The sequence below is a fragment of the Siniperca chuatsi genome, linkage group LG14 (assembly GCF_020085105.1).
Source record: "Siniperca chuatsi isolate FFG_IHB_CAS linkage group LG14, ASM2008510v1, whole genome shotgun sequence".
Lineage (NCBI taxonomy): Eukaryota > Metazoa > Chordata > Actinopteri > Centrarchiformes > Sinipercidae > Siniperca > Siniperca chuatsi.
The window spans coordinates 7,111,383-7,137,846 of record NC_058055.1 but is presented as its reverse complement, the minus strand read 5'-3'; the positions used below and the strand labels follow the sequence as shown (position 1 = coordinate 7,137,846).

At 40.0% G+C, this 26,464-nt stretch overlaps 1 protein-coding gene across 6 annotated transcripts in view; it reads right to left on the bottom strand.

The window, feature by feature from the left end:
- Positions 1–26,464, bottom strand: part of ncor1 (nuclear receptor corepressor 1) — a 57,585-nt gene that overhangs the window by 22,379 nt on the left and 8,742 nt on the right. For all 6 annotated transcript variants that reach the window (XM_044222108.1, XM_044222110.1, XM_044222113.1 and 3 more), the window contains exons 6-19: positions 24,858–24,971; positions 23,278–23,334; positions 23,072–23,124; positions 22,233–22,299; positions 19,897–20,069; positions 18,521–18,611; positions 18,092–18,270; positions 17,872–17,926; positions 17,283–17,384; positions 6,932–7,062; positions 5,772–6,067; positions 3,312–3,371; positions 463–599; positions 265–361 (exon numbers count right to left, since the gene is read on the bottom strand). In XM_044222108.1, the coding sequence (XP_044078043.1) occupies positions 265–361; positions 463–599; positions 3,312–3,371; positions 5,772–6,067; positions 6,932–7,062; positions 17,283–17,384; positions 17,872–17,926; positions 18,092–18,270; positions 18,521–18,611; positions 19,897–20,069; positions 22,233–22,299; positions 23,072–23,124; positions 23,278–23,334; positions 24,858–24,971 (1,612 nt within the window). The remainder of the gene's footprint in view (positions 1–264; positions 362–462; positions 600–3,311; positions 3,372–5,771; positions 6,068–6,931; positions 7,063–17,282; positions 17,385–17,871; positions 17,927–18,091; positions 18,271–18,520; positions 18,612–19,896; positions 20,070–22,232; positions 22,300–23,071; positions 23,125–23,277; positions 23,335–24,857; positions 24,972–26,464) is intronic.

Here is a 26,464-nt window from a genome sequence, read left to right as displayed (position 1 = left end):
TGCACTGTACTTATCACTGCAGTCTTTCTCTCCATACTCTCTTTACTTAACACTTGGTAAAATCAAGCATGAAGCTCCACAACTCATAAGCAAAGACAAAAATTGGATACAAGCTTGATCAGCCTGCTGTGCATCCTTCACCCCAGTTATCCTAGGCCTGATCTCAGATAAACAGGAAGAAAGTCCAAAACAAATGTATTTGGACATGTGTGTGTCTGTGTGTGTAACAATGAGCACATGCTTCCTATCATCCATCTCTCTAACCTTCACTGTCATCAGGGTTGTCCTCATCATCGTCATCAGGTGATACTGTGGCTAGACCTTCACCTTGAGACCTATCAGCACGAGCCCGCCGCGTATCCTGGGAAACAGAAAGACACAAAGTAGCATTTAGAGTTCATACATTACAGTACAGCAGTTTAATGACAGACCATAACAGAAAGCAGATAGCAAATAGCTTACCTGCTTATGCTGCTGGAGCAGGTTGTCCAGGTTGTGACGTCTCTTGTAATTGAAATAGAAGTTCTTACACTGTGCCTCACTTTTGGTGCCTACCATTTTGGCAATGGCTGTCCAGTTTCGCCCATGCTCAACTAGCCCTAGCGCAGGACAAATAGAGAATTAAATTAAATAGAGAATTAAAGGTTTACAGAATACAAAATAATAAGGTTGAAATCACTTGTCATGTATGATAATATAAGCTAATACTATATTAGAGTAATTACAATAATTTATGCACAGTATCTAAACGAGATTCAACTGCAGGCATCTAAAAAGGAACAGCAGAGTGGAAAAGCCAAGCCATCAAAGCCCAATTTAACATACTTAGACATCTTATACATACATATTTCCAATTATTGCTTCATGCTGTATCAGTGCCATAACTATGACTCGACAAGATCACCTCAATGAATTCTTTAGTCTCTCTTTAGAATGAAAAGCTGCTGCAGTTGTTATTATCATTGAGGGCGAATGTTACACTATATTCATGGGGTCCCTGTTGCTATGGTTTGCTGTTGGTCTTCCCTATCCTGATTAACACTGAGCTGAGCACACAATCAGCTTTGACAGTCTCACTAAACTTTGAAACTACTCTGCCAAGCTGCAGTGAACTGGAAGACTGCCATTTACCTTTGACATTAGAGTGTCTCTTGTCTAAATCCTGTAACCCCTGTGACCTCCCCTCCCTCCCAGCCCTACGGAGATGAGGGATACTGGCAGCTTGACAAATCACCACAGAGCTAAACACAAAGCCCCATTACTGCTCCAGTTAAATGAGGGAATGAGGGCATTGGGACTGTTCAGAATGACTCATATCTTATTTAGAGTTACTCAAACTTGCAGACAATTAAATGTAAGGCAGGAAGGTCTTGTGCTGACTCTAGGTATTTACTGTATGTCACAAAATATACAACTTCATTTAGTATTGCATAGCTGAGCACTGCACACAACATATTCAACAAGAGATATTTTTCACAAGTTTACACTTGGTTGCTGAACCGTCTTGACACACACATGACAAATGACAGCAAATACTGTAGAATGAGAGAAAAATAATCACACTTCAATGCTGCCAACTCTGACAAGACTGCTGTTTTTCCATTCCTGGATCAGCATAAAACAGCATAAATAAATAAAATATCAGTATTATAGAATCACCATGGCAACAATCGACCCATTCATATTGTGCAAACATCCTTGACGAAAGTCCTTGACAGAGCTAAAAGATGTTATAATCTTAATTTTAAATTCTTGGTTTGATAAATACTTGGCATGACAAATAAAATTATTGTAAATAACAACAATAATATATTAATGTAAAAGCCCTACAATGAAAGGCCGCCTTTGTGTAGTTTATATCGTTCAATTTTTGTTGAAGTTGTAAGAGAGGAGTTGATTAATTTCTATGGTAATTTTTGAGTATACACTGTTTGTGGTATTATATGTATTGTAGTAAAAGGTGTTTTAGTTATTTTATCAAAATAATGTACTTGCAGCAAGCGTCTTTGTCTGAAGCTTCACTGCAATTTCACTGACTGCATGCAGACAAACCAGGGTAATAAAAATGTCCTTAAAAATACCAGTATTCGACCATAATATCTGAGCTCGATATGACAAGATCCTGTTTGATCACACATCTGCTTGAAAAGAAAGATGGATATTGATCCATTATATTTCTGACTTGCTTTAAGTACATTTGTTAATGACCAAATCAATAAAAAAAATAAAAATAAAGTAATGGTTCATTACAGTTCATTTAGATTGCAGGTATGAAATTACACTGACTACAACAAAGAACTGTTCTTTTCTATTTCTCTTCATAGAGCTGAGTTCCGTTTCTCTCTTTGAAAACTTCTGATCAGACTACCAGGCCTGGGATGTGTTAGCCTAGTATTAACACTGCGGCTTATGCAGATCAATGTGCCTGCATGACCAGCCATGTGTGGCGGCATAGCACAAAAGTGATTTCTGGACATGCTTTGTCATATGACTAGAAGAGGTCATGCAGGTCTGTTTTAGATACATTAATCCACAGACATATCTAGCATACAGGTCGGAATGCCTAAGGAGATCATAGCAGCAATGTATTTTTGTTAAGAGGGTAGCAAATCTCCAATACCCACCCACTTAATTAATCCATGTTAATCCCTTTATTTACTCCCCCCAGTCTATGGGTCTTGGCATTCAAGGAACCCTACGTAAGAGCCTATACAGAAAATGCCAAGCAAAAAAGGGGGAGAGAGGGCACACTTGAATGGCATATGACCTGACTAATGACTGCAACGGTGCAGTCTGAGACCAGGCACAGTATGCAACAAACGTTTTGAAGAATTTACAAGAACAAAGTAACTTAAAAAACAAAACAAAAAAAAAAACTTTTTTTTTGAGGATCTGAAAGTTTTTGAATGTGAATAATAGATAGTGATTTTTAGAGGAAGCCGCAACTGTCATGCTCTGTTTCTTCATGGATGACCTTAACAGATCACTTCTAAGAAGCCAGCAGAGCAGTGCAGCTAAAAGAAAAAGAAAAAATATCCCTGAAACCCTTCATGGGTCTCTGACAGCTTCCAGTAAAGCATCAGCTCAAGTTTCTATTTGTGTGAACACATGTGCACATTCATTCCTGCGTGCATGTGCATGTAAGAAACGAGCAGGGCGAGGCAACATCAGATAATCAGAAGAGGACAAGAGAAAGACAGGGGAGGGGGAAAAAGAGGAAAGAGCATAAAAAGCAGAGCAGCCAAAGCAACGCAGAGAAAGAGAAGAAGGACAGAGAGATGAAGCGACAGAGAAATGAAATGAAACACTACCTTTTTTAGCGACCTCCATCTCCTCCTCGGTCCAGCGAGAAGTTTCTCCGGTTTCACCAGCTAAATCACAAAGAAAAAAGACACAGCCCCATCAGCACTGACAGAAAGAAAGGGAGAGAGAGACAGTCCTCTCTTCAGCCGTCTCCTTCTCATGGCCACTAATCTAATAATCTGTTTACATTCAGTGGCTGCCGAGACCCGCTCCCTCACTTACACTCTTGCTCTAGCTCACTCTCCTCCTCTCACACTCTCTCTCTTCTCTTCTCCCTATCTCTTTCTCTCCCCTTCCCCACAGCCCAGAACAAGCCCTCCTCCTCTAATTCACAAGGGGAGGGCCTTGGTCAGCTGATGTAGCTCCAGACAGTGGAGGAGTTGAGAGCCATGCCTCCCTCTTTGGGAAATGGCCTTGGATGGAGACAAATAGACAGATAGAACAGCCAGCCCAAAACCCTCCCACCCCTTCTACTGTGACACTGCGAATCTCATACACACACACACACACACACTCCTTCTTGCCTCAGCTTGGCTACACAGTTCCACACCCCCCACAAAATTCACAGAAGTGCACAGTTAGTGTGGATGGGGCTGAGTGAACTCTAGCCCACTCTCCTCCCTGGCACCCACTGAGACTGTGTAAACATTTGGACTAATATAGCAGCAGATGTACCCTTGACATTAACAGGAGGCTTAGCCCCCCACCCACCCACCTCGAAGATGAGGAGATCAATTCTCACTGTTTAGACGGCTTCTACCAAAGGGCCCCTGGCCACACAATATGTTACACTTAGTTAAACAAATATCTACTGGACTAGGCTTCCTTTTCTCGTGGCATAAGTCATATGTTGTCCCTGCGACACTTTAGGCCCCTCTATGGTGGCCATTACTCTCGGGGCTATGAAAACAGACATGGCGCCTGCCTACAGTGTAGCATCTCACCTAATGACATACACACATACACATACACTATGCCCCACGGATTCAAACAAGATCAAACCCCCACCGTTGGCCCCCCATTGAATCAGCAGCTTCCTCAACTTGCCTGGCACCATTTCAACTGGGCAAGACTGACAGATAGCTAGCTACCCTTTAGCACCCAGTGCACTTACTTCTAAGAAGCACCATAGCTGCAGGGGTTACAACAGAGCAAGTAAACAGACGTAGTCTAGTAGATGTAGTCACTAAGGGAGATTACAGTTGACACAGTCCTACGTAAACCATGATACGCCCAGAACAGGGCCAGAAAGGTCAGAGGGTTGAGAGGAAGGAAGGACACACTGCAGACTGTTAGTTAATCACATTATATGGTAGACCTTGCATAACTCAAACTGTTAAGAGAGGTAGAGCTCAACAGACAGCAGAGGGAGCAGGTAATGGAGAAGCACAGCACACTTACAAAACACTGTATACAGATTAACGCCACTACAACTTAACACACAGGGACCTGGATATCTGAAATTCTGAGCTACCATTGTCTGAGTGACAGACTTCAAAGGGTGGAAGAGTACAAGTGCGTGACTGAGTACCATGACAACAGCTCTACCAGAGTAGCACATTGCCATGGTGATGGACGGACTTAATACAGCATCCTGAGTGGAATGCAATGCAGGACAGAGTCTGTCTGACACAGGCAATGAGTGCCTGAAGCTACTGAACCAAATGTCCATTTTCAGGCTATAAACAGCATATTTCTCTACACATTTTAAGAGGAGAAAGCCAGCAGAGCTATATTCTGACAGGTCTCTAAACCTTGTTTAAGGTGTATTGGCATGTTATTAAATTCTCCCAGCTCATAACACAAAAAGCTAACAGTATGAACACTGTCCCTTATGCCTGGCCAGTCAGTGCCAACACCTGATTATTCATGAGAGAAAAATAAAAATATCTTTTAGCCCACTATGACATTTAAGAGGCTAAATGGTATGCCAGAGAATGGACACTGTGGTCACTTGACAGTAATTGTTAATGTTGGTTGCATACAGTGCTGCATGCTTTTTGGTATGTTGTATTAACTCAATAAATGCTCAGTTAAAATCAACAAACACTGAATTTTAAATGATTCCTATGTGATTCCTCTTTGCATGTACAAAAAGGCATATAAACTGCGTATAGACTGCGTAAAAAACAGTGACTTGAGTGACTTGACCAAAATGTGACTTCCAAATAAATTCAAGAAGTGACACAGCTATCTAGAAAATGTGTAATGTTCAGTGCCTAGCCAAAAAATATAACACCATTACTGATAATACAACTTGAATGAGCTTTGAACTACTACTCTTGTGCTGGTAAATCACTAATCTGATGCTCACACATTCTTTTCTTCACATATTTTGTGATGAAATATTGTATGGTTTTATTTTTTGTGAACTCCCTTTCCCTTGTTTCTGTGTCAGTAAGTGTGTTCCTGTGTTGTAAAACAAATATTTTCAACAACCTCCAGAGAGCATCCCCAAGAGGATTCACCTTTAGTAGCATCCATGGAAGCTATTGAAGTCTGGGGTTTTGCAGGCTCCTTCATAGCCTTCTGCGCTGGATCAGGTTTAGGGAGTTGTGGAGGATCTGGCAAGGCAGGCTCAGTCGAAGGGGGAGGTGCTTCCTCAGCCGCCACAGATGCAGCCTCATTGGCCATGGAGCGTGTGGTGATCCTTCCCTTACGGCGGCCCTGGCTGTTGGCAGTCTTCCTGCCACGCGGCGTGTTTTGCTCCTTTCCGTCCTCGTCCTCCCCACCGTCACACTTGTCTTTGTCCTTGCCAATGTCCCTGTGGTTTTGGAGGGGGAAAACACAGCTTTAGAGACTGTTGGTACAGCAAATATCTATTCCCTTTTGACTCAGCAATAACAGGCCCTTTTTGTAATCTGTTCTTTTCCTCCTTGACTGAACACATAAGAAAAGTAAAATTTGTCTACACTCTAACTGGACAGACTTGTTAACAAGTTATCACGGTTTCTTGTCTTGTCTGCCACGCACAAAAACAGACACTGCTATCCCCCATCCAAGTCTTCTTCAGGCCATGAACATGCATCACTCCACCAAGGGCCTGGGATTGTGAAATCGTCCCATCACAGCACCATTTGTGATGTTCATTAATTATAATTATTATAAGACAACACAATCAAAGAAAAAAAAAAAAAAAAAATTTGCATTCTGTTTATCACATGATTATAATAGGCAACTCAATAAGACTAATTGCCAGCTTTGTGAATTCTACCCTCCTGTGTTCATTCCTATTCAATGTCAATAGGTTAGGTCCAGGAAGGATTGCTTCATTAACAGCACAAGCTACAGTCATGTCTCTTGTTTATAGGTTGGAAGAATCTTGTTTACAGACACAACTGTAACTGTACAGGGTCGTTGGACTATCAAGGGTGAAATGTTTACTGTTTGGTTTTCAAATACCAACCTGTCTTTTAAATAAGAGTATTAAAAGAAATCAAGCTGCATATAATGACGGCAATAATTAAACTGAAAGCACTGAAATATAATGTATGCATTTAACTAACAAAACTTTCCCAGAATTATCACAGTGTATCGACCCAAGACTGACACAAAGTAGAAGGGAGCTTTACCTGCAAGGCCTAATGTACTAGAGGAACACCAGGACAAACAACTATATACAACTAACCTAGAATCCTCCTTTTCATCTTTCTCTTCCTCGTCCTTCTTTTCCTCTTCCTCTTTTTTCTCGGACTTCTCAGATTTGTCCTCTTCGTTTTTGTCGTCTGACTTGTCTTCTTGTGAGGGACGTGTTATTTGCTGAAGACAAAACACAAGGGGAAAATATTTAGTTGTTTCTCCTTGAAACATTAACAAAAAGGTCAATATGTAGATTAGTAAAAGTGATTTAGGTTACTAGAAGTAAGTGCAAATCAAAAAATACAAAGCACAGAATACTTAGTCCTTAGTAATATCAATGCTTTAATTTAGATGTAAAAACCTACCCTGTAATACATTTTAAAAAGTCATTCAAACAACCACAAGCATTCATTTTTGTTTTATTCTAAAAAGGGCCACATCCTAATGTATCTTCCACCAGTCTGATGCTATTTTACCATGGTACAGAATACACCACATTCTTAAGCTTAATACCCTTAACTACACTTCTCCTGGCAGTTTTACACATTTCCTGCACCAGTTTTCCCTGCATGCTATCAAGCAATAGACATCTTCTAATGGTATGGCAGTGCCTACATTGGCCCTGTGAGCCCAGAGGGCCATCTAAAATTGTACAACAGAAGTTGGGCCTAAATAGTTTGCTGAAATATTCAGTTTGATAGCAGACAGACCAAGTCAGGTAAATGGGAGAAATGTATGCTGCCAAATGGTTTTTAGACTCACTGCTTTAAAGCTGCGCAATTTCCTCAAAACTAACAATACAACTAATTTAAAGACTAAAGTTAAAATTAAAGACTAAAGTTAGAAGAGGAAAAACCTAGTCGTACACCCTCTGCAGATAGATTTAAGACTATGCCATATTTTGATGACCTTCACATTGTCTAGCATCTGCAGAAATATAAGAGACAAAAATAAACCACATTGCAGATACTGTTCATTGATCTGCCTTAATTACAGAATAAAGAAATCTGGAGCGTGGCCAGATCTCATGCCTCATATGTCTGAGTAAAACCCTCAAAGAGAGAAAAAGGCTTGACCATGACACCCATTATGAACTTTATATCACACTGCAAAATTAAGTCTAATGCAGAAAAGAAGATAATCCTCCAAATTAAAAAGGGGAGAGGTTGAGTGCAGATAGATACTGCCTACAAGAGTAGAGTGAAAACATCATTCAAAAGTGAATTTTCAAAACAGGTCTGACAGAGTGATTGAGGACAGAGCAACATTCTGGCGCGGTAACCACAGAATGCTTCCTCCTGCCTGTTCCATGAAAGCGCTGTGCTGGAAACAAGTCTGGCTATGCCAAGCCAAACATCCCATGCTGGTATCAGATGGGGCCAAGGAATGTGCTCCACTCAATGGTAAAGGGAAAAGATATAGACTGAGGCAAAGAGAGGGAAGACAGGGGTACAACAAAAAGAATTTTTTTTTTTTTAACAACATGGTTCTGCACACGAGGAGTCTGGCTGCCATATCATACAGCAAAGTCGGATACAGAAGTGCTTAACAACTCCACAAAAACAGGCAGAAAGCAACGGTCACAGCAGTTTGAATTAGTGGCTGCGCTAGCCAGCTCTAACCAGAGACAGCCAATAATCAGAGGGGTTTACCCCATATACTGTTCAGTTCACAGCCTTCCCTTGATGTGCCACAAGACAAGACAGAACCCTAAAAAATTGATTCACAGTTGAATCACCATTGATGTTAGCTGCTTATTTGTCACTTGTGACCGTTGCTTACAAGCTACTTTTGCATATTAAAAAAAAATGCAGAACAGGGGTCTCATTTCTTGATATGATGGTGCCATCTACTGTGTTTCACAAGTGTGCTAACCCATTTTTAGAATATTGCATGCTAAATAGCATAGTCATGGTAACAATATTTTATTCATTATAATATAAATTAGTGGTATGATGGTTCTACAGTACAGTATGATGATACAGCTGGACTGTTCGATTTTTTTTTAAAGGAAAGCCCTGCAGATTTAGAGCTCAGAATGCAGGTTGATGTATGCAGAGAGGACCACATCAAACTTGGATTGGGAATTAAACTCTTGACTCATTTCCTGCCTGCAGTAGTCTGCAAAGCATGTTTTTGGCACTCAACAATTCAGAGACCTTTTTGCAGAGGAGACCAGTCTGTTTTAGGCCAGAGTTATTCTCCCCATAGATGTCCTTCAGTGAGATGCTGTTCTGGTTGGGTCAGGGAGCGCTCGTGTTTGCTTTGGAGGTGGTCAGAGAGCCGTGGCATTCCTGCCTCTTCTCCCAAGCTGCGTAAAGAGCCTCTACACAGATGTTCTCCAAAAGTCAATGAGGCCCTGTGGTTCTGTGGTTCTTCAGTGTTTTTAAATGAAGCTCTTTCCTGACCTGGCTTGAATATTTTGAGAGTTTTAATTTCTCCCCTCTTTTGCTGATTCACAAGTGCTGTTTGATTTAGGAAATGACAGAGCCACAAGTCAATCTTCCCTTTCCTACCACAGAACTTAGGCCACCAGAGGAATCTCTCACTCTTGCTTCAAGCAATTTTACTGTTAGATGGGAAGAACATTGCATTGATTTCTGCCTATGCTCTTAACAATTGTGATGCTGGTTTCTATGACCTTTTAACCAAAACTCTTCTGCATCTCACTGTTTTTTGTCTGGTTCTAGGAGTAGATTTCAATGCAGTATGGGATAGTAATATTGATAAATCTACTCTGTCAACATAACTAGTGCTCCCAGATGGTGTTTTAATTCCTCGTTGCTTCACAACGAAACTGTTTGAGATTAATTTCCACGAGTTTCTGGAGTTCAATAAAAGGTTCGGTTTCTGACCCAAGGATTTTATGGGATGCAGTGAAGAGCTTCATTAGAAGCAACAACACACTGTATGCATCAGTCCGAAATAAGCAATGCGCAGCTAAAGTGGGAGCACTAGAACTAAAGTATGCAGATCTTGACGCTATTTTACAACGCAATATAGCCACTCCTTTTCTCTCCAAAAGAGCTGTTCAAAAATGAAATTAATTGTTTTCTCAGGCGCTGCTCAGACTTTCTAATGCACAGAACCAGAGAGACTTATTACTTCCACTCTGCAAGACCTAGTCACTTGCTGGTCCTGAGGCTCCAGACCAACGAACATATCTCTGATATTTTTAGCATCAAATCTAAAGATGGTACTGTTCCAACCAATCCCAGGAGTGTGAACTTAACCTTCACCTCTTTTTATGAGGAACTGTACAGTTCAGAGACTGGCTTTGATAAATCTGCATGTAAACGTTTTTTGAATAATATTCATATGGAGTGTCTTTCTAACAGTGAATCAGAAAACCTGAATGCACCTGTTCCACTACAAGAAACTGAAGGCCGGCGAAGGACATGTGCAGAGGCAAAATGCCAGGGCCAGACGGAATTCCGCCCAAGTTTTACCTTTTGGCCCTTGCTCATAGATATGATACAGTTTTCAATTAAGGAGGGTTCATTCTTGAGAGACGTTAACATTGCTTTAATATCCTTGCTTCTCAAAAAAAGGCAAAGACACAATAGAGTGTGCTAATTACAGGCCCCTTTCATTCCTAAATGCAGACGTAAGGATTTATGCCAAAGTGTTTGCTCAGCGTCTTTAGGATCACGGGACAAAACTAGTGCATAGCGATCAGACCTGGTTTATAAAATCCAGGCTGGCCTCTGCTAACGTAAGGAGACTTCTGCATGTCATAGATGGTGCCCAAAACCTGATTTCTCCAGTGACAGTCCTTTCATTAGATGCAATGAAGGCCTTTGACCGCCTAAAATGGCCTATTTTATGGTCAGTGCTTGGGGCGATGGGCTTCTGAGCCCCTTTTATTGATGTGATCAGGGTGTTATATAATAATCCATCAGCTGTGGTGCTCCTGGGCAAGAACTGGTCGGCCCCTTTTGCCATCTTGAGAGGGTCGAGGCAGGTTTGTCCCTTAATTAATCCTTGTTGTGTCCAATCTCTATTAATGAAAGGCATCATCATATTTCATTATATGCAGATGACGTGCAATTGTACGTTGACAATGCAGCACAATGTACCCCACAAACACTGTCTATTTTGGATCAATATGGTAAATTATATGGGTTTAAAATAAGTTGGCAGAAGTCTGCATTGTTACCCCTGAACAAGGTGATGACCAGTGCATCCCTCGCTCCACCCATTCCAGTTTGCATATCTGGGGGTAGACATTTTCCCTTTGATTCAAACAACAGTTAAACATAATTTTGGTAACACACATCAAAATTATTTCTGATTTAAATAGATGGTCTCGTTGCCTAATTCACTTCACAGCCGAGTATCAATTTCCAACCAGAGTTAATTTCTTTAGCTCAGTGCTACCTCTTCCCCCACCAACCCAATACTGGAGTAAGCTACGGACAGCTGTGACAAAATTTTTATGACGAGGTAAACAACCACGCATCAATCACTCTACTATGCAGCGGGGGAGACAGGATGGTGGTCTGTCTCGTCCAAATTTTAAATTATATTATTGGGCCTTTACGCTTCGACCCTTATTAACCTGGCTTGAGCCTGAGGCAGCAGCGGCGTATTCTAATGAGCCCATTACTCACTGTTGTTGCAAGTTTGGCCCCATTGTCTCGCAATTGCTCTCTGTATGGGGGCCCCCAGGTAGCTCACCTGGTAGAGCGCGTACTATTAAAAAGCTGTAAGCGACATTCACTGTCACTAAAAGTCGTACTAGAGCACCAGCATCTCAGACCAAAACAAACGGACACTATGGCCCACAGACTCCCTTGAGAAAAACAGTAATTTTACCTTGCAGACCGTCGTAAAACACACTTCATTCAGACTGGACACAAACAAAATAAAACTCACCAAAACCGTCTGTTTCCACTGTTCCAACAATCACAAACTCTGGTTTGGTCGAAATAAACCCTTCATCGCGTTAGATGAGAAAAGAAACAGCTCTCCTCAAAGCCAACAGTTTCACAGGGAGGACCTTACATGCACTAACATGACGGTGCGGCTGTATAAACAAAGCACAGAGATAATACCAGAATGTTGATTGGTGGCCATCCTATTCAGTTCTCTCTGAAAGGGGTTCATACACTGGGGGATATTTATGGAGACGAGGACCTGCGCTCCTTCCAGGATCTATGTACACAATTTGATTTACCGAGTTTCTCTTTTTTCTTTTATTTACAGCTAAGATCGGCTCTAAAGGCTAATGGAGTTCTATGGCAAAGCCCTCTTGCACCACACCCACTTCAAAAAATGTTATACAGCACTAGAGCCCTTACGTGGGAGGGCTTTTTTTGTTTTTCCTTCTTTCTTGTTACTACTGGTATTTTTTTGGGGATATTGACTGTGTCCATTGTTGTTAATCATTTCGGGAGGAGGAAAAAGGACAAGAACAGGAAATAAATGTAAACAAATACATTTAAAAGCAACATTAGCCATGGTTACCCTGGTTACAGGGAGCTCTGCGGGGCAAAGACTGCTCATCATTGGTGCTGCAAACCAATGAAATCTCCTTGACTGCTTGATAAACTTTACTTCCAAGCAATTAAGGAAGGGTCTCTCAAGGAACATTTTGCCCTTATGGACCCCCATAGAAAAGAACAAATGTGCAAAGAGTAATACATATTTGCCCACCTTGTATATGTGATGCTGTAGCCGGAACATGGCTACATTATGTTTCCAAGAGAATCTGTCTACTCTATTCTATAAGCTTTGCTTTGCCTACCAGAACAGGAATATTAACTCAGTAACATCTTCATAGATCAAACATTTTGCAAGTTTAAATTTTCAAAACAATACCACCAAATTGATCTTCTACCACAAACACATGCTCCAGACTTTAGTCTGTGTTCTGCTCTTCTGTTAGCAAGTTAAACAACAAAATATTGCCTGTAGAGCAAGTGCTTTTGTACATCAGATGACATCAAATTTAAGGGATCTCTGGTAAAAACTGTATTTTTGCAGCATTGCAATGGAAGCTGGCCTCCTCTCGCAATACACACTCTTTGTTTTACATTTATCTTTGGTTCTCCTGACATGGCTAATGAACAGATAAGCAGATTTTTTTTTTCATTTATTGGTTATTGGCTAATAATAGAATCTCTAAAATATGATTAAACAGCATCCTGGTGAACCAGTGCTCCAAGAGAACTACCACATTAATGCAACTTTATGCTGTGTGAGCAGTCCAACAAAGTGGAATAAGAAAATACTTTTTTCTCCATAGTGAAGTCCTGGAAGGTCACTGAAATAAATCTGAAAGTTACAGCGTCAAGTTATATATAACAATCACTGAGCGACTACACTGCAGATAAATGTTATACAATAATAAACATTCAATATCAACTACAGAAGATCATAAAATGCCACACTGATTTGCAGCTCATCCTAAATGGACCTGCACATAAACAGTCTAGCACAAACAGTAGCATGGCTGCATAAAGAAATAAATAATATGGTGAAAATGTTATTTTACAATAAGTTTTCCACAGTAAAGTTGAGACTTTTGTATTTTATGGGTGGAGCTGCTTGCTAACAGGGATATACAGATGCTGTGTTTTTGTCAGAGCAACACAACCAGGTAGTCAAGGCGCAAGTTCTACTTTTGAAAATAACCAATGAAGTGGTTGCAGACAGAGTGAGGGGGTGTAGCCTGTGTAGGCTTCCACAAGAGTGCGTACTGTGACTACCAAATTGATTGTTGTCTTATTTTGTGTGTTCACAAGCAGAGTCATAATATTCATTTAGACAGGGGGGTTAGGGGTTTCCAGTTATTACGATTCAGCTAACACGGGGGACATATACTTCACTGTTTGAAGCACATTTGTCAAGAAATGTTATAAAGCTGTCAGTGTGTCAAACGCCTAATAAACACTGCACTATAAAATATGACATTAAAAACTAATTCCTACATTTTCTCTTCGCAAAAATCTCCATAGCATAAATATATTTGTATATGCATTCCACACAGCCTTAGCTTGACAGTTAAATTAAAACCATGTCTGCACATGTCCTAGAAAAACTACCCTAAAATAGCTGAGTTAGATTGCCTACAAGCCTCAAGTAAATTTGTAGGCTAAGAAGCGAACTGCCCAAGCTACAGAGCAATAGAAAATACAACACAGACAAAAACAAGAAGATACAGGACAAGGTAAATAAACTGAGTGAGCGTGGTATCAACTACAAAGCAAAAACTGTGGTTTCAAAGCTACTGACATACCTGCAAGCTCATTTGCTGGTCATAAAAACCCCTTTTCTCTGCTGTGAGCCACAGCTTACTGGTGTTGCAAATGTGAGTTTACCCTCCAGTACTTCCATAGCGGTGGTAACGGTAGCAGTAGAGGGGCAGGACAGCACCATAGCAGAGCTCCTTAGAAGGGCTGCCGGGCCACGGCACGGCCGCACATATTCCAGGAAAGCGTGTCATCAGGCCGCTTAAGCCGCCCAAAGAATTGTCCATCTCACATGCACGCACTAATCTATGCAGGGTCACTCAAGGTAATCCCTGCCGAGCACTCCTCTTTGATTGGCACTCACAGCAGCACAGTGAGTTTTTTGGGCCTGTCAGATGGCTGGGCTGTACCAACTCAGCTATCTTAGAGAGGGGTGACTTTATTTCTCTCTCTCTCTCTCTCTCTCTCAGAGGAACAGAAGAAAGAGGAAATGGAAAATGAAAAAAACAACAGCACACACTCAGCGGATAAGCTGCCAGCGCTGACTGTCTCGCTGAGGGTTTTTTCACTTAGTTTCACTCACTTGCCCTACATTCCACTGCTCTTGCTTTTGCTCACTCTGTCCTCTTCCTTCCTTCTCTAATGACTCACTCTACTCACTCGAACTGCAGTTGTTAAGTCACACCTGTAGCTTGGAAATTCACTACATCCTGATGTGCATTACCCCAAATGGTAAAGAAAAAAAGAAAAAAAAAAAGAAAAAAAACTGTAGTCACTACATTGTCAACAATCACAAGATGGTTTGGAAAAAGCACTGGAGCCATTTAAGCAACTGACCTGAATCTCAAGACGACGATAGAGACCATCTTACACCCACTTTAAGTGACAACCCATGGAAAATGTTTTTATGTGGTACAATCCCACAAACTTTGTGTAAGGGTAAAAACAATATTGTAGGAAAACAGAGATAGCATGTTCCTTAATCAGCTATCATGAGCTCACAAGGTGCAAATACAGAAAAAAAAAATTTCCACACTTACTTGGCACTCTGTGTCACAGAAATGGACAAGTCCTCTCTCAACTGCTGGTGGGTCCATACTATGAACCCATACTGTGAACCAAAAATTTTAATTCTAACTACAGGTGAATCACCCAGGAAGAAATTGTACCAGTCACTTTGTGAAGTAAGAAGAACCATCTTTGTGTTCAAGATGTAATCATGAACTCTTGCACCCTCCAACTACTCCTATGTAAAGAAACAGCCTACAATCAACCCATTGTGTTACACAGTAGATGTACTCGAAACAGAGACAGAATGTCCTGTACAAGGACTGTGGCAGTGAAGTAGGGAAAAGCCCAGTAAGGGGGAAACATCCACCAGAATGTGAAATCAATATTTCATGTCAGCCAATGCAGGGTTGTGAGATGGTGCATCTTTTTGTACTGGATTTTAGTGCAAGTGAACAATTATATAAAGTCCTGAACAACAATCTGTGTACAACAGAATATCTCCATAGCTGTCACTTTGTAGTTTTCACTTTGGCATCTGCAAAGTTCACATTCCAGGTTTGACAGTGATTGCACACTGAGGCTTCAAAGGAAGAGGTGGCTCCAGTTTGTCTTTCCGCTTGATACTGTGACAAATAAATCTTTGTGGAGCCACATGCAGCAGAGATAGCAATAGGATTCAAGCAGGCAGCCATGTCTTAAAATGAATCCATCTTCTTCTACATTATTAAACAAATATGGAATTATTTGACTTCTCAGAATTATTTGGCTTTTGATTTTTGTGAAACTGTTCAGTGATAGTGCAATAGCTCTTGTTTATGCTCCCTTTTCTTTTAAATTTGTTGTAGTATTACATATCTAACAAAAAATAAAATAATAATTGTCACACACACACACACACACACACACTCCTAATTAGGAGTGTGTTCCAAGATTCCCTATGTTCCGAATGTCCTGGCCTGACCTTTTGACTCCACTGTGACTTTGGAATATATGCTGAATCTGTGTCTATAGGAGCAGAACACAGTAAATCATAATTATGCGAGTGCGTAGTCTATAATGGATTTGAAACACAATTGTAACAATTATTTTCATTGTCGATTAATCTGCTGATTATTTTCTCGATTAATTGAGTAATCACAACTGAGAAGTTGGAACCGATGAATGGTTGGCATTTTTGCTGGAAAAAAATATTTCAACAATTAATCCATTTTCAAAATACTTCCCAATTAATTTTCTGTCTATACATTAATCAGTTAATTGTTTCCGCTCTAATTTGAAAACCATTACTCAAAAATCCAATGAAACAAGACTGATGGTCTATAGTCACAATAGAGGCCATGACAAACCAGAAAACAAAATGGTTGGATAGATTAAAAATAGAGACAACTTTGCTGCTAGTTTATCCTCTATACAGTGTGGCCATTTTAGGACAGCCCAAACTCTGGGTCAGGCTCAGCTGTACATTGGCAGACTTGGTTCAACTTTCATCAGGGTAAAAAACTTTGCCAAATGATAATTTACTGAGAGCGATGGCGTCAATTTTTGTAATCCTGAACATATTTTTCAGAATGTGTGCAAACTCCAATTTGTATAATTAAATGCTCTATTTAATCTGAAGTATATATATTGTATTTTTTACAGATAATGCTGATGTATTTTTGGAAAACAAGCAGACACAAGCAAACAAGCAAGCAAATTGTAGCCATGTTATAATAATCCAAGGGTTGCTTTCTTTCTGTTTCGAACATGCTGACCCATGAATAGTGCCAGCAACGTAGGGGTCAAATCCTTAGCACTTAATACCAGAGAGAGGTGTGGCGCATGTGTGATATGTGGTAGACATACAGCATATCTGTCACTCACAAAATGTGCTATCAGTCTGACAAGGAAACATGAAACAGGTGTGGCTAAAGAGTCAGACCTAATGTTGCAAACTCAGCGCGTGAATTTATCACACCTCACAACCACCCGACAGAGTTGTTTCCAACGCAAACTTCCTGTAAATACTTGTTTCTCTATAGAGTTTGGTCTGATCTTAGATGTTAGACACACAGTTGAAGTATTGCTCTTCTTGATTGAATTGAACTTAAACTTAATTTTTAATGCTCTGAAGACAAAGAAGAAATGAGCAGCATCTTGTCAACCACAGAAGGACAAACTGTAAACATGTATTTAATAAAGTCTCAGGTTTACCTGATTCCTTCCTCTCCGTCTTCCATAGTTTCGTCTCACCAGTGTCTTGTAGTTGTGGTTCTTCTTGGTCAAGTAGTAGTAAAGGACACAGTCAGCAACACACTGAAACAAGAAATGGCATATTATTATGAACATATGACACTAAAAGTGGAGGCAACATATTTAAGCATTTACTTTGTCATAATCAAGATGCAAAATTTGTTGAGTTGATTTATATACAGCCAATGGGTGAAGGATTATGTGGACCCACAGAGTGGAGAGTTTTAAATATTTCTGTTTATTATAAACCAAAAAAAAAACCAACACTTCACTATCTTGTACACAATATACTTAAAATTAATGCTTAAATAATCACTGCTGAATGCTTCATTACACCTGTAGGATTCAATTACATTAGTGAAATTTAAAGTTTATATTTTACTATGAAAAAGTGATGACATAGAAACGCAAGACTTTATTGGGAATCAAGACCATAAAGCTCTGACTTTGGGAGAGTTCGGGAATAGGTCGCCCGAAAAATATCAATAACATGAAATTCTGCTATATATTCCAAAAATGGGCATGTATGAAAATACAAGCAGCAGTTTACCTTTCTCTCCAGATAGGAGGCAATCAGGCTAAAGTTCTTGGGATGTTGGACAAACCTGGAAAAAAGACGCCAGTCGTTATTCATGTGCCAAAACAAAAATATATCAATAAATAAGTCCAAGGTGGCATTAAGGTCTATAAACCATATCTGCACGACAGACATACAGGGACAAACTGTGACCTAGACATCTTGTGCCGCCATCAAACGAAAAACAACTCACTTCTCCTTAAAGATCTCTTTTTCGTGTTCGGTCCAAACATTCATGAACTGCCGGGCTTTGTACACCTTCATTGGGTCATCCATCAGGCCGTTCATGTTGATAAACTTCACTCGCCTCTGCTCAGAGTCGAACATCATGGGAGGGATGACTGACAGCTGTCTCATCTGTTTCTCGTTGTTCTGTGGAACATAGACAGAGAAAGTAGCCGCAGTTACTCCAATAGAGAAGAGCCTCCCTTGTTCAATAAACCATCTTTCTGCTTATGGAAATCTCCTCCCCAGAAAGATAGCATAGCAAGTGAAATGCTACAAAAGATCTCAGCCTCTTAAAAGACACCAACTGTGACACTTTGTGTCCATTTGTCATCTAGGTATGTAGTTTCACATCTACACTGTAATACATTTAAAAGGCACTCCAGACAATACCCACCTCCTGCTCAGAAAGGCCATCTATGATTTCAGAAATCTCATGCTCGCTTCTTGCAATTGTTGCAGAAAGACCCGTTCCTCTTTGTCCAACCCTGTGGAAAACAGGGACATAGTGTGTGTTACAAAAATATTTTAAATATTACATTAAATTTGCATGCTGTGCAAAGACAATATCAGTTACGTTCCATTCTTTTCAGAGGAAATAAAATGACTTATTCACAGTTTCTTTTCCAACCAAAACATAGCCAAATTGTTAATATGAGCAACATGAGAGAAGCTCTGTTAAACAGAATCATTGTACCCATTATTAATCAATGGAAGAGTCTCTCTGACCAGTTATTACTTGCTTCCTCCTTCACGGTCTACCAGTCTGGATAAACAGTGCTGACATGCGAACTCTTACTTGGAGATTTCAATGAAAGCACAAAACATTAGTGCCAGGAAGAACCAGATGCTGGACCCTGAACCTTCCCAGAGGCACCAGTGTCTCCACCTAGTGCCACCACACACCACCTAGTGTCCTCCATTTAGGTGATAGCTGAACAGACATCTTAAAAATTAAGACAATTATAATGTCTGGGTGTGGCTACAGTTCTTGTCAACATTGTTTACGCATCAAAAGATTACTAGAGTGTATAGGATTTCACTCTAGTCCCTCCATCTTTGATCACCTCCTTCACTGTTTAAAACAAAAAGTGTGTACTTCAGTCCTGTGTTGTTACCGGTATTAAACAGAAATAGTGCTGGGCAATAAAACCATTACAATAAACAGGACTACAGTTAATCTCCTTCCACCAGCCGATTATGCGTCTGTATTAGAGCTGCAGCAAATACTCGATTAACTGATCGACATAAAATTGTCTGCACAATTTTGATCACTGATTAATTTTTCAAGTAATATGTTAAGGAAAAATGCCAAAAATAAATATCACTGGTTCCAGCTTCTAAAATGTAAATATTTGCTGTTTTTTTAGTCTCTTCTGATAAACTGAATATCTTTGGGTTTTGGAATGTTAGTCAATAAAATTGGGCAGTTTAATTATGTAAACTTGGGCTCATGGAAATTGTAATGGGCGTTTTTCACAATGTTCTGACATTTTACAGACAAATGAATCAATTCATTAAGAAAATAATCATCAGATTAATCGATAATGAAAATAATTGTTAGTTGTAGCCTTAGCCTGTATAAAAACAAAGTCCACCCTTTTTAGAGGAAACCATTATGCACTATGGAATAGAAAAGGAAGACTGTAAAGCAAAAGTGTAATTTGTATCAGTGTGCTTCTGAACCACGAACCAATCACAGCCAAACATTTATTGTACCACAACAAGGGTATAATGTCACGATGTTGACCAATCACAGGTAAAGACCATTACCTCTGGAAGCGCTCCTGCTGCTCTCTCTGCTTGCGGATCTCAGGGAATTGCCTTTCATAGTACTCCCGTGTTCTGCTCTCCTTGGCTTTACGTCTGGGGTTGTTCTCCATTCGCTCCACCTTCTTCTCCCACGCTTCCATCAGCTGGTCATAGCGCTGGCAGATCTTCTGTTCCTGTGTACACAGAATGGAAAATGCTATATCAGGAGTGGGCGTCCATCACTATGCTAAAAGCCAAAGTATGTTCTTGCCAATGCAATGAGTCAAAAGATCCATAAGGAATATATATTAGATATCATGAGGGAGCTGATATTTTCATATTCCCAACTAACATCTGTCACCTGCATCTACCCTGTATTCTTACACTGCTGACTTAAAAAGGGTATTGAGATCTTCTGTTGCTATAATGTTACCCTAGTATAGGTTACTTAAAATAAAGGCTAGTTTGAGAAAAAACTCATACACAGTGTCCTGAAAAAATACAACTGATCCCAAATGAGCACTGTTCAGATGCAACTTGTACAATGATGAAGAAATTCTCAGGTTTCTGATGACGCAACGGATAGAGCTGAGTATGTTGGAGGGACAATAGATGTGATGTGTTGCTAGGTCACTGAGCAGAGGAGGCAAAGCAGATGCAAATAATGGAAACACAATTATTAAAAATCTAACCACCCGGCTACCTCTAATTCCTATAGTCTGTAGGTGAACATGAATGTATCAGTGCATGTATTTTTTTTTTTAAATACACCTGTTAGTGAAATAAGTGTTGCAGTTTATCTTTGAAAGAGAACATGAAAACAAAAGTAAACACAAGTACAGACAGGCTGCAGAAACTTGAAGTGAGAGCAGAGTTGAGAGAGTACATGCTGTTCAGGAACTGGCTGTGTTTGTTGTGGGTTTGTGTCTGTATCACATTGCCTAAATCAGTGTCCTGACCCAGGCACCGCTTGTTCTGATGTAACTATTCTTCTTACAAATAGCTTTCAAAAGCTCCTTGCAATTTTGTTACAGACGCTTACTTTTCAATCTACACATAAGTATAATGTATATGTATTTATTTAGATGTATTTACAATTATAGGTCTACAGGCGAAAGGGAAATAACCATCTGGTTTTTACTGCTAAAATAAACAGTTTTACTGTATCTAAAACTAAAAATCAAAGTAATTTCCAGAGGTGTAAGAGTTCAAATGTGAAGATATGGAAGGATTCCTGTATTGGGAGGACAATACAGCCTAGTTTCCACTCTCTACAGCAAGGGACAAACAATTCACCTTCCTCTTGGCATGAGGCCATGTGCACTTTGCCATTGTTTCAGAGTCTAAAAGGTCTGCCTGACCCTGACAGGGAGAAGCCAGAGAAAGGTGGGAAAGACTGAGCCGTTGCAATTCAAAAAAAGAGCTAAGTGTTTCAACATGGGGTGATTCTGAAATATTTATTTAATCCCTGGTTAATGATAAGAAAGACAGAGAGACAGTTGTTTGGCCAGCATATTTCTCAGATCTGTTCTTTGATGTGACGATATTTATTATTATACTGCATATAAAAGCAGTTCTTGGCCCACACAATACTTAAACAAAGAGGGGAAACCAAGGCGTTTCCTGTACTGTAAATACATCAGTGCATTATTTTTAATTGGCCATGCTAGCAACATGCCTCGAGGGATGGCAATGTCGGTCAATAGGTCCACCACTTTGGTTGAGACTGAAAATATCTCAACAACTATTAGATCGATTGCCATGAAATTTTGTAGACATGAGAATAGCCTACTGACTTTGGTGATTTCCTGACTTTTCCTGTAGCACCACTACGAAGTTGACATTTGTGGTTTTGAGTGAAATGTCTCAGCCATTGGATTGCCATGACATTTGTTTTCAGACATTCATGTCCCCCCCGGGATGAATTATAACTTTGGTGATCCCTTAACTTTCACCATCAGGTCAAAATCTTAATTTGTCCAATACTTTGGTTTACGACAAAATACCTGCAAAACTAATGTCACTCCCATCACCTTCAGCTGTACTCCCACGGTTTCAATATTTCACATTACATACATAGAGATTTAATATTAGAATAGTTTTTTTTATTTTTGGAATTATATAAAATCAGCATTAAATATTCAGTGAGCTCCAGTATTTAACATTCTTTCCAACAACATGGACATTCAAACAACTACAGACTTTTGTTTTCTCAACTGAGTTTCAAGATGACCAGATTCAGAGCAAAACTGTTACACTGACCATAGGAATGGGTGGCGGCGCTAATGTTGTGTCCAGAGCACTGACACACATACGTGGAACTTCCACCCTGCTTTCCTAACACCAGGGACACTTACCCTTTGTTTACGAGCGTGGTTCCTCCTCTTAAAAAACAAAATCAGCTTCTTCCTCATGACTTGGTTGCTAAAAGAGAACAACACTTATTCAGTGAAATGAAGATATTACTAAGTTCATTAGCAAAATTATTGTGGTATTTACAAGAAAGCATACAAAGTTGCATAACACATAAAAAAGTAATGCCCTAAAAGAAACCTATTATTTCAGAAGATCTAGTCAGTACTGGAGTAGTAGTTAAGTAGTTCCTTTAGCTAGTACAAGTGTACCTTTGTAAATTATAAAATTCTTGAGTATTGTTTTCCAACACCCCCACCTAAAAACATCATGGACATTTTGTTTAATTTTACTGTGGCAGGAATAAAATACTTAGAACTCTTCTGTTTACACATGATGGTGGCTGTGGGGAGAGCATAGTGAGAGAGCAAACCCCTAGAGTGGCCTGTACAGCAGATTCACACAAAGGTGGTCTCTGTCCTGACAAAATACTGAGCCAGATGGGCCGCTCTCATGGTACACACTGATAAGGGTTTGATCCTAGTCGGCCTGGCCTTCAACCTCCAACACAACCCGACTTTAAACACCCTAACACAGACACAAGTACGTTCTCTCACTTAATTTTCAAATCACTCTCCTTGGTGTCAGTGGGGCAACTCAGCATCCAGATTAGACAGAATTATCAGTTGGATTTATCTTGCTGAGGTCAGCATGACCTCCAACACTTTCCTCAGCTGAGATGTGTCCTATCCTGTTAGTGTGGTAAGCATCATGTCTGCTGCAATGTACTTGCACTTTGTTCATGTTCATGAAATGGATCTATGGCACAAATGTAGATACTCACGTCTTGATGTTGTCATGGTACACCTTTGTGTCTGATGGCTGATTGTACAGGGGCTAAGAAGGGAAAAGGCAGACGAGGAACAGGTAGTGGATTAATCATTAGCTATTAGGCAAACAATAATATCTAACTTGCTACTGAGCTAGTTTTTACCTCTTCCCCTAAGCTCATGCAACAGCAAAAATATTATAAAGCATAAAATCACATACCAGCTCAACCTTAGGACCAAGACCTTCCAGTATTTTATGGGCCTCTTCAGCTTTTTTCTAGAAAAAAGAAAAGAGTTCATATCTTAATTACAAGGTCTACAAAAAGAAAAGAGAAACTACAATTTGAGCATATTCAAAAACAAAACATTTTAAGCTGGAAAAAACTTCCCATCTGACAATCAATATTATATGTGGGTTATACTCATAAAAATATATTTATTAGACATTTTAGTGGCTACAGCATAAACGGAAGCATCAATTGTGGTGTGATCTGTAACATAAGGGCAACGATTGATAAACTCAAAATAAACTTAGATAATAACCTTAACTCCTGATTAAAGACAAAAATTATAGATTTAGATGCATTTAATTTGCTCTTGATTGATAAATTGATAAATTTGAAAAGTGAGCAGCAGCACCTGCCTGATAGGAGCAATACACGATACAAGAAAAAAATAAAAAAATAAAAATGGAAGAAAGAATGTCCCTGATGCAGCAAAACGAATAGGGTTGGCAACAACAATTTTCCTGGTTTATTCAAGATCATCAGAATCTGAATAAACTTTTGATTTTTCCTTTTCAAGCCTACATCTACAGACTGAGACAAACAACCACAGCTGCCAGACGGAATGCTGTGCACAGTGCTGGAGCAGCTTTACAGCCTAAAGGGTTAATGGCTCACTGAGAAGGAAGGCGTGTCTCAGCACTCTCCTACCACAACACCGTCTGACTGACATGAACTACAGTGACCTCCATAAACACACACTCACTCACTTCCCTATTGTTCAATTGTTTTTTATTTATTTATTTTTTTAATTACGAAATATCTGACAAAATTACACTGCCTACAAAACATGGTTACTTTCTAACACTACTGCCTACAAAACATCAATAACGCAAAAACCATAGGACATTCCAACAGCAGACTTGCTTGAATATTATTTCTGAAAATTAAAACATCCCTATGACAAATGGTGTTTTTCGACAGGGGGTGGGGATATTCACGCAGAACTGAGCCATGAGCAACCACAAACATTCAAACCATATCTTGTCATGTACACCACTTTTATTGAAAAATAGTTCAGTTTGCATCAGCAGTAACTTAACACAGCTCAGATATGGCTGAAAGTGATCAGTAAACAGTAAAATATGGCTGATATTTGAAAGTACGAACAGGCACATAAGAGTGAAACTAAACTCCAAACCACAGAGATTCAGTTAAAGGCTACAGAAAGTACTGAGAGCTGAACACAGATTTAAAGACACGTGTTCAGCCATCAGTTTAGCGCAAAATGGCTTGGTTTGAGGGAGGAGACAGTCACTGGTTAGGTGTGGTCGCTATGGTTATCTCCTACTGTGAGGATACAGCAGAAACGCATGTGTTCTCAGCTTGGTGTGGCTCTGCACGACTCAAACCAGGCTGTTGGAAAAACAAAAGTAACTTGTTCCAGCTTTGAGGATGCATGATAGATAAAAGAATAGCTGCAATTGTTTAGAACACAAACAAAATGACCAAGGAGAATTAAGGAGAACTAATGCTTCTTGTCAGTGTGTCTTGGTGTTTGCAACAGATGACTAACCCTGTTCTCATCGTAGATGATCTGGACTATGCTGCGGTGCTTGTGCTCCACTGGGGGAGGGGTCACTGGCTTTTCTGGCTCCACTGGCTTTGCTGCTTCCTCCTCCAGTTGTTGCTAAGAGACAACACCAACACAAAACATTTTTACCAACAGCACACAAGCAAGAAAAAACACACAAAATACACACAGGAAAAAAAGGGGGGGCTCCTTTCTTAACATTTTGTATGGTTTTATCTGTATTCGTTTTCATATGGAAAAAATGGTGAAAAACACAGACACATGTGCAATGTGTTGATCTGATCTCAGTTTCTGATAATTAAGGCCCATGCAGGCAGTATCAGATTATTCTCTACAGGCTTGTTCAAGTATAAAACATTTTTAACAGAACTGAAGGTTTCTGCCATTGAGGCCAATGCTGATGCTGACAGACGAGATGAAATGGTGAGTATTTGGTAGGTCAGTGTTAACAAGTTAAAGGTTATGTAAACTAACAGGTTACAGGGAGGAGATCAGTAGCTCCTGAAATACCTCAAATAAACACAAATAAATCCTTGAAAGTCTTGATAAAACCCAGACTGAAAAACTGAGAAGTATTCTCTCCCAGTAGAGATCAGCTTACATTCCTATCTAATGAGACGGAATTCCAAAAAAGATAGCAGGAGAAAAACAGCCACAAACCAGATTAAAAACAAGCTAATCAAGATAAGAAGATGGGCTGATGAAAAAAATAAGCATGTAGCTCTAGAGGTTCAGTTTTTAAGAGCATCTTATTGGAAAAAGACACACAGTAGATGACATTTTATAGTCCAGGTGAATTGCTTTCAAACACTGTTGATGCAGACAAAGTGCAACTCAGAGCTCTGTGTGCTGATTAAAACTCTTCACTAGCCTGCAGGGCTTAGCAGAAGCCTCCTCACCAACACAGAATAGAGCCTGTAAACAAAATGGGGGGGCATTGTTGTTCCACTTTTGAGTTGGCAGCGGAGGTAGTAACAGAGCCGAATCGACGTCTGTGTAAGAGGGGTGAGCCGGCAGGACGGGACACACACGTGTGCATAGTGAGTGTGTGGTTGAGCGAGAGAGAGCGGCAGAGAATGACAGTGAATGTGAGCGGTGCAAAGGAAAAGGTGAGCTGCGAAGTGCGATGTACAGTATAGGTTACAGTTTGTCAGTGAATAAAGGCTGTAGCTTCTCAACACCAAAGTAAAGCTCCCTTTCCCAACTGCTGGAATGATGTCGCTATGACGATCAGCTCCGCCTACGTTGAGGGTGTACTATCTACAGTGGAAAACGAAGTAGATATCACGCCTCTTTTGCTTCCAAAACACCGTCATGCTATCTAAAATTCACACACTGGGGCAGCATTATGCCGGTATTGTTTGGTTCAGTGTAAAAAAGGCTCTTCTTTATGGCAGTATTGCGGGATCTCTGTGTAAAAAGAGCTATCGACACCAGAGAGAGTGAAGCAGTTTCTCAAGGAGGGAAAGAGGTCCAAAGACTTCTGGAAAACTATCAAAGTTAGATTTTGCCAGTGCTTCAAATTAAGCTGACTGAGATGACAATAATTTCAATATTCTCTTAACAATATTTCTATTTAAATTGTAGCT